The sequence below is a fragment of the Juglans regia genome, chromosome 13, assembly GCF_001411555.2.
Source record: "Juglans regia cultivar Chandler chromosome 13, Walnut 2.0, whole genome shotgun sequence".
NCBI classification, from domain to species: Eukaryota; Viridiplantae; Streptophyta; class Magnoliopsida; order Fagales; family Juglandaceae; genus Juglans; species Juglans regia.
The window spans coordinates 6,239,007-6,247,822 of record NC_049913.1 but is presented as its reverse complement, the minus strand read 5'-3'; the positions used below and the strand labels follow the sequence as shown (position 1 = coordinate 6,247,822).

The window sequence follows — 8,816 nt, the reverse complement described above, 5'->3', positions numbered from 1 at the left end:
CACGCACTCATTTTGTAATAAAATTCATATGAAAAAAATTAATTTTTTAATAATAAATACTACTATTTTTAAAAAAAAGCGTGCAACACTAACACAACTGTATCTAATATTATTTGACCACAAATATAGTGCCCAAAAATTTAACAGGCTTAATATATGATAAGTCAAGGCCCTAACTTGAAACTGGGATGATTTGATTATACAAAACCAAACTATTTTATCACATTTCATCTTATATAATCATTAAAAATTTTTCAAACTCTCACATAAAATATAATAAACAACCAAATTTTTTAAAATTTCAAAACAAAAATTATATTATAACAATATTTTATTTAACTTTCAACAAAACATCTTTATCGATCTTCGTAATCAAAACAAGGCCTAAAACTACTTATCCGAATAAATAAACAAAAAAACACAGAGAGACTTCTCAGACATTTATTTTAGAGAACTAATCGACTCAAGCAAGATCAGTAGAGATCTAAGGGTTCTGTTCAGAGATACGGGTCAACATTCTTTTTATAACTCTTCTTTAAACGGAGGAGGATGGATATGTAAAATTTGAAACTGGAATGTAAAAAAAAAAAAATGACCTTCTCACATGGGCTTTTATAAAATAGTCGAATGAACATCATTATTCTATGAAGAAAGATACCTTACCACACTTCAAGGCTTCTAACTAGAATAATTTCTTTATATAAAATGGTGGAAAGGTGCTGGTAGGCGGTATATATAATAAGATGTGGAGAACCCCTATTATGAGCTATGCAATAAAGCAAAGGAAGCTATATACAAAACTTTTTTCTGAAACCCTCCCTCATACGGCCAATCTGCATCTTAGCCGCGTGATCTATTTACCCAACAACTGGAAGGAGTGGAAGACAAGCTGAAAGCTTGCACAACAGGGAAGATGACACCACTTCTTCGGCGTGGTACTATCTGCCTGGAAAAGCTCAGGCAGGCCAATGTTAGTCAAAGAGGTTGTATAAGGAGCCAAAACAGGAAAATTGCCGCAATAAATTGCATTTGGACCAGACCTGACGATGAAGCATGTTGGCTTGCCATGTACATTGTGGTCTTGTTCACTAATGGTAGCTGTGCCCCATCCTTTCGAGCTCCGAGCAACTTTTGGCTGTACATTTCCATACAAGATCCACATATTTTGTAATGAGAAGTTATACTCAAATGTAATATGTTCACCACATACTCAAAAGAAAGTAACCATGTGACCGGCAACCCAATTTGACTCGATACAACAGCTAAATGAGTACGACTACTACATATTAAAATATCCCCTCAGAGAAGGAAAATGCCCAGTTGTAAATTGACCAGTGTTTAAAGCTTCTTCATTACCTGGAGTTTCTATGCAGCAGAAGCTTTTTAGAGTGTACTAAAGAATATAAGAGAGAAACTCAAACATTACAGCATTACCTCTAAGGAAAATGTAAACACACCAACTACCATAGTTGTAAGATTAAGCACAGCATTTGTTATGGTATTCAATTCTGTTAAAGAGATCAAATTCAAGCGAAGTTGAGTACATCCAATCCAAAGAATTGAACTTAAGTGGCTGATTGAGAGTAATCAGCATAGTGTTCATACACATACTCGCAGATGCCCACCTAAATAGAAAAACATTGGGCCATCTCACAAGCAATCAACTTTAGAATTCAGTTTCCAGATGATGAAATCAACATCCCAGAAACAATTTAAATTTGTTGACAGATCCATCTTCACTGCTTCATTTGGGTACTAATCCAGATCTGCCTAAATTGCAAGAAACTAATCCTGGTAATCTTTCTACAGCTTTTTTTTTTTTAATCAATTTAAGCCTAAACTGCATGAAACCACTGGTGAAGGGTGGTGGTCTTAATCGGACCACTTCAACACCTAGGACATCCTTCCCGCTAAGTGTTCCAGTTTTTGTTTTAATATAACCTTATTTTCATGCTTCAAGAAAAACACATTGACACTAGGTGTCCAGGAACCGTGTATAAAAAAAAAAAAAACACAGTTATAACTACCAGTCGAACCTAATATCTAATTCTCTGTTGACTGCCTAGCAATTATTGGAAGAGGCAGCATGAAGGATATAACAAGGTGTTGAAATTGTCAATCTCTCAGCTTCTTAACTGAGTGAGAAATATTTCATTAGCACAGGGTTACCACCACATATGTATTTATATTATTCCTAATCTCAGCTGCTTAATCCATATGAGCCACATCTCTAACACAGGGTTTTGCCAATTTCTTTTTCAAATTTTACCTTTAAAACAGAAAAAAGAAGAAAAAAAGCAAACCGGGATGGCGCACAGGCTGATGCATCATGCATGTGCACAAAGGGGCAAGAAATATATATAAAAATATAAATGATATGAGATCCCATCATGCCCTCAAGCTTGATGATAAACAATAAAGAGAAATGAGCAATCAATACTTTATTATATGAAAAGGATGGCTTTCTGCGGAGCCTTAAATTGTCATGGGCATTAAATATAATAATGAAGATAAAAACTAATGATTATTGGTAAAACTGCACATGGACCAATCAGAAAGTAGGAAAATTAAATAATAAGGAGTATTCAACATAATATTATTTGGTATTATCCAGTGTCATTTATCAAGAACCTAAAAGCTAAGGAATTAATTACAGGTCCATCAAATTGTTTGGCCCCATGGACAAAAGTGTGGACAACATATTCCAAACTGCTTAATAAAGATGGAAAATGATTTATACACAATATTTTTTATAATATTTTATACAATTATATTTTAAATGAGGGGATATTTTTGTAAAACATCTTCTAAAAGTAACATAATTTTATAAAAATATTTTCATTTTACAACATTATTGTGTAATGTGTTGTATGAATAGATTCTCCACTTGCCGAAATTTCTGGAGCTTGCTACGGTGGCAAATCATGCTTTCTACCGAAATGACTCTACTAACCCTAGATTTGGATAAGATGTTGATAAAAATAAACTCATATAATAAGGTTCATTGGTAATTTTACCTGGTATAGGGTGACGGGCAAAATATGATCATATAATCAGCGGAAGCGCAGGTGTAGGTACTAGTTTTGTCATCGTACGCGTAGCTATACGCGCGTGGGCAAGCGTACTTAAAAAACAACGAATAAATAGACGGCCCGCACGTATCGGGCGTAGAGTATGCCTCACTGCAACAAAATCTCGGATCAGCGAAGGCCTCGCACGCGCTCCTGCAAGCCACGGTACCCCTCCCGTTCTCACGCGCAACCCTCAAAGCCGACGGGCACGCCCCGTTCAGGTCCACCAAGCACCCGGTGGCGCTGCATCCTCCGCCGGTACCTCCCCTGGGCACAACGAGCATCGGGAGGTTGTACCCGTCGACCAAGCTGACGTCGTAGAAATCTAACCCGCCGGCGCCGTTCAGCGTGAACTCCGCAAGCGTGGCCGGTGGCTTAGCACCACCCCCGGCGCACTCTACCTTCCCGGACCCGCAGTCCGCGGTCATGCAAGAGAACTTCCCGGTGGAGTCCTCGCCGCATAGGGTCCGACCCCAAATCCGACCAGACCAATACTTGGGTATGGATACCGTCTTGGATTTTCCACTCCTGAGTGAAAAGCCGGTGGTGGGGAGCTGAGGCGTATTGGCGCCGGATAGCAACCCAGGCCATATCGTGCGCCGGCACTTGTTGACTATCTTGAATGAAGCAGAGTGTATCTCTGTGAGGACCAAAATTGAAAAAGAAGAAGAAAAAGAAAATCCGAACGTACTGCGTTAGAATGGAATGGTGAGATTCAAATAAACAATTGGTTCTTTCATGGTGAGTGGGAAATTTGCGTGATTACCTGAGAGAAAAGAGGAGGCGAGGAGAGTGAGAATGGTACCGTAGAGGAGTAAACGACGATCCATCAAAGTGAAGATGATGAAGAAGAAGCTCGGGAAGTTAAGGTCAAAACTTTGAAGAAGAAGAAGTAGTAGTAGTAGCGGAGATTGAGTTGGCGAGGCGCAAAGAACTTTACTTTTCTTGCGAAGAGGGAAGGGTCAGCTCACTGTGCTGCTGCTTTTGCTTTTTTAATCAGTTTCTTTTCAAAATTCCTTCACGAGAATAAGCCGGTCCTGGTGTTCTCCTCCAAACAATAGCCTCCAATAGGCGTGTTCCACGTAGTCCTCCCATTTGAGTTACCATAAACCGCATAACACTGCATAACTCACGGGAACAAAGCCTCCCAACTCCCAAGACCAAATGGAGGGCTTGCTCGCATGAAAGTAAAAAATTTCTTCAATTTTTAGCGTTTGTTTGGACGTTGAAGTAAGTTAAATTGAATTGATTTGAGATGATAAAATATTGTTAGAATATTATTTTTTAATATTATTATTATTTTAAAATTTGAAAAAATTAAATTGTTTATTATATTTTATATTGAGATTTGAAAAAGTTGTAATGATAAGTTAAGATGAATTTGACAATCAAACTCACCCTTAAAGAACGTTGGAATGTTAAATTGAATTGAATTAGAATAATAAAATATTATTTAAAAATATTATTATTATTTAAAAAATTAAAAAATTAAAAAATTAAATTATTTATTATATTTTATATTAAAATTTAAAAAAATTATAACAATAAATTGAGATAAATTGAATTTGATTTAATTTCCCAACATACCCTTCGTCAATGACTACAAAAACCTCTGGCTATTCATGTTTGGTTTTCGAGGAAGTTGGAAGAAAATGAACTGAACGAAACAATAAAAAAATAGAAAACTCTTCTTTTTACTGTTTCAGATTCCCCTTTTTTTATGGTTTCTCAAAAAAAAAAAAAAGATTTCATTATTTGGAATCTGTTTAGTTGTGGTGGAATTGGTTCGGTGAAGGAGCTCGAATCCAAAATCTAGTCCTTTTTTATTTTTATTTTGCTTGGGAAGGTAACGAATTGTGAAATGTAAAATGACAAAAAAGGAAGAAAAAATACGTTTCCACATTTTCAGAATGCATTCAATTTTAACGAATTGTCAAACGTAGAGAGCGTAAAAATTTTTTCCTTTGCGAAAAATGTCACTTAACTACAGAGTGGAAGTGGGTAGATGTGATTTGTATCTATGATTATTGGTTGCAGCAATACGAAGGAATTTTACTTATAGGTTCATTTGATTTAGCCGCTTTGTGTTATGATGATGTGGGAACTCAATTTCGTGATTTTTTCTTTTCATCCTCATTTTTGTTTGCTCACAAAAATTGGGAATAAAACCGTTAAACCGGGGGCGATTGTACACGAAAACATTCTTAAAGAAATCTCCCTAACTTTATTATATAAAATATAATCCCACAAATTAACGTGATTCTATGTGAACCGTTGTAATAAAATAAAAATAACTTTACAATCTGATAGATCACATTAAAACACATCAATTTATAATATTATTTTTGAGTACTCATTTTGTGACTAGAGTATTTCTCCTTTATTAATAGACCAAAATAATTCTTTGTAAACATTCTTGAAGTTTAGATAAAATTTCTCTTAATTTCATTGACGAAACAAAAAACCATACAAGCATTCTTAAACTTCAATTTAATTTTCATAAGAAAAATAATTTACACACAATATTTTGTACAACACATTGTACAATAATATTTTAAATGAGAGATATTTTTGTAAAACATCTTATAAAAATAACGTAATTTTATAAAAATATTATCATTTTATAACATTGTTGTGCAATATATTATATAATATTATCATTACTCATTTCAAAACATGTATCACATATATAAAAAAGGAACAGAATGCAATTTTTTTTGGGGCATTTTTACTTGTTATGTTCTTGTTTTCCCACTCCTTTTAGGCACCAACACCTTAAACATCTGTTAAAAAAAACTATTTTTAATAGCGATTCAGTTATATCAAACCCCAAGAAGCAACGCTTTTGGCAGATTCGTAGAAAAACACAGCAACTTCTACAACAGAGGAAAATACAATCTCTTCAAACGTTGTATCTTTTTTTGCTAGTTTTTTTTTTAGAATAGCGATTTCATTTAGGAGGCAACTATGCTTGCCATAGAGACCTCAACCAGGTTAAACGCCGGGGCCCTTTTATTGTCATGAATGCAATTGCATTTTTGTCATCCCTAAGAACATTAACAGCCTTTGTAAACTCAGTGTCGTCCAACTCTTCCAATTGCTGCAAATCTTCCAGGCACTTCTGATACAATGTGTTTTCATTCGATGCATTCCTTTGCATAGCTTTGAACTTGGCTGCTGAGAAAATCTCGTACAAAGCATTTTCAATCGTCTCCCCAGCTTTATAGGCATAGCATGCTCTTTTCTTACGACCTAATGCTGTCATAGCAAAGGACTTACGCTTCTTGGGTTGCATATCATTTACGTGAATTATTGAATCTGAATCAAGGGTACCGTCAACTACTTGAGTGGGTAGGTTACTGGGCTCTGAAGAACGCACGGTTTCTGTGTTGCTATTTCCCTCTTCAGTTGCCACAGGTACTCCACTTGGTAATTGGTATTTGCCGTTAGATCTCTCTCCTGCACCAGATGTGTCAACAATAGCTAGAACACTTTTATGGTAGGGAGAAATAAAAGGGAACTTACCTTCAAAAATAACTGTCATTTGTTTATACAGAGGAAAGCTCTTTCGTCGAAATGGTCGTGCTTCGCTTCGTACCTGGAAATTATAAACCTCACAATGTATCCACATTTCAAAGAAATTTTATGTGTTGCAAAATTAAAATGGAAATCAAAATCTTCTTACCGCAATATAGTTATCCCAAACTTTATCATCAGCTACAACCATATGTCGAGTTTCATCCCAGCCAAACCCATCGTGACCAAGCAAGGTTTTTACAACACCATAATCTTTCTTCATAACATTGTAACGGTTCTTAATCTGGTTCTCTTCTAAATTCAAATCAAATTTCTTGTTGAAGTCACGTGTCACAGATCTAATTACTTCATTTTTAAATTCATTGTAAGCAGTCCTCCCACAATTGTGCTGCCCGATAAAAAGCTCAACCAAATAGGCATCACGAGAAGGCGTCCACTCTGCCTTGGGTCGACCTGTGACTCCATCAAGTCCAGCAGACATCCTGCCTTCTACCAAGGAACAAGTAAAGATAGTGGCTATGGATGACAAAGATTGCTGAAGAAAAGAACAAATATCAAAAGCATGAATTCTAGCCTGAAAATGTTGGGCCTACGCCATAAACTACATGTAGGTTTTCCGAATCAAGTTTCTCTTCAAAAGAATGTAAGAAAACCAATAGCTTCTTCACATGCAGAACTTGTGGTAAGCAATTCTCAAAGAAGTCCATTGAAGAAAGCATAACCATAAGCATAAATAAAAGATGAATGCATTGGTCTACTATTTCCGGCTTAATTCTCTATGCTTTTCTAAAATAAGATTTATGTCAAAACCAAATATCTAACCTTGATAAGCCTAAACTGATGACCAAAGAGTTAACATCAGTATCTGCTTGAGTCATTGCCCTTTCGGCATTCAGGAAAAAAGGGAATCTAGCGAAGCTCAATTTTCACAATCAAAAAGATTTTTTTAATGTCATTTTATCAATCAAAAGTATTGACAAATTTGTAATCACCTATTTTCCACAGCATTCCTCAAATCCCCATCTAATGGATATAATTTTTACCCAAAAAAAGAGGTGTCAGATGTGCATCCTGAAACTACCCTAATCTCTTTGGATCAATACTATCTTGCTTTCCTCTTAAACATGAGATCAAATTTACTTGCTGATAATAAACTTCTGCCACCTCTGCTTTTCTGATTATAAATCACACAAGCTTTTCTGATTATACCATCACACAAAACTTACTCGAACAGCGAGTCTTTAAAATTCAAACCCCATATAAATTTGAAAGGAATTGCATAGGCTAGTTTTCCATATGTAAATCATGTTTTGCACAACGTGTTGAATCATGTTCCGGCAAGTGTCCCACAACTCCAAATGCCCCAACTACTAATAGTACCATTCCAAAAATCTTCCATATAACAACCAAACACTCATCAATGATAAAAAAAGATACCTTTGCGATTTTTTTTCAGATATATGAAAACAAAAATGAACTTAAGATTACATAGGGGTGAGACCTAAACGCATAAATACCATTCTCAGTTACAGTGATAAAAAATTAGGTACTGTCAAACCCAGTAAAATTCCATTCCACCCACTGTTTGGTTAGTGAGAAAACCCATTAGAAAGCATACAGAATTGAGTCTTTATATTGGTTGTAACTTGTAGCTAAGAGTGGGATAGGACAAATAAAAGACAGACACAGCCAAATATTAAATTTTCGACACTTTCTCGGTAACCCAACGGAGCATAACATTTTACTTATGCTAAGATACAAGAGATCTACAGCTTGTACCTGTACTCTCTTGGAGCAACAGTGATCGGAGATCGGTGACCGGGAAACCGCGAGGAGATGACGGGCTAACGTGCGCAAAGTGCGTGCGATAAGGGCATGGAGCTAAGATATGGGCGAAAAAGGAAAAAGACAAAATTGGAAAACAAATAGTCTAAATAGATACGACGTTTCGCGGGACTATTTTAACGTTATAAATTGGGCACAGGCTGCTCTCGAATCACACTTTGCCACGTCGGGCCTTGAGATTTACCTGATGGATTATCCTAGCCGTCCGAGAAACTTCTTGCGTATTTGCGAAAGAAAGAAATGTTTATAAGACAGGTGTGGATCGTGTGCAATGTTTTAAATATGAGTTATGGTAAACGTAAGCTTCATACTCTATATACTATTTAAAAAATATGTAATTTTATTTTTTTATCTTCATATTTC

At 35.8% G+C, this 8,816-nt stretch overlaps 2 protein-coding genes across 4 annotated transcripts; both read right to left on the bottom strand.

The window, feature by feature from the left end:
• Window positions 1-578: 578 nt before the first annotated feature.
• On the bottom strand, window positions 579-4,062 carry LOC108993431 (thaumatin-like protein 1b). 3 transcript variants are annotated; one of them, XM_018968352.2, is made up of 4 exons: window positions 3,838-4,060; window positions 3,018-3,711; window positions 1,041-1,135; window positions 579-946 (listed from the first exon to the last, which is right to left on the bottom strand). In XM_018968352.2, exons 1-4 carry the CDS (start codon window positions 3,899-3,901, stop codon window positions 939-941), a joined length of 861 nt encoding a protein of 286 aa, XP_018823897.1. In that variant the 5' UTR covers window positions 3,902-4,060; the 3' UTR covers window positions 579-938. The 3 variants fall into 3 exon arrangements, with proteins under 3 accessions (XP_018823897.1, XP_018823895.1, XP_018823896.1); XM_018968350.2 differs by lacking the exon at window positions 579-946 and having other exon boundaries at window positions 953-1,135; window positions 3,838-4,062; XM_018968351.2 differs by lacking the exon at window positions 579-946 and having other exon boundaries at window positions 953-1,135; window positions 3,877-4,062.
• Window positions 4,063-5,959: 1,897 nt separating this feature from the next.
• Window positions 5,960-8,521, bottom strand: LOC108993309 (uncharacterized protein At2g29880-like). Its single transcript, XM_018968187.2, has 4 exons — window positions 8,388-8,521; window positions 6,757-7,097; window positions 6,597-6,669; window positions 5,960-6,530 (listed from the first exon to the last, which is right to left on the bottom strand). The coding sequence occupies exons 2-4, from the start codon at window positions 7,087-7,089 to the stop codon at window positions 6,037-6,039; spliced, it is 900 nt and encodes a 299-aa protein (XP_018823732.1). The 5' UTR covers window positions 7,090-7,097; window positions 8,388-8,521; the 3' UTR covers window positions 5,960-6,036.
• Between the last annotated feature and the right edge of the window lie 295 nt (window positions 8,522-8,816).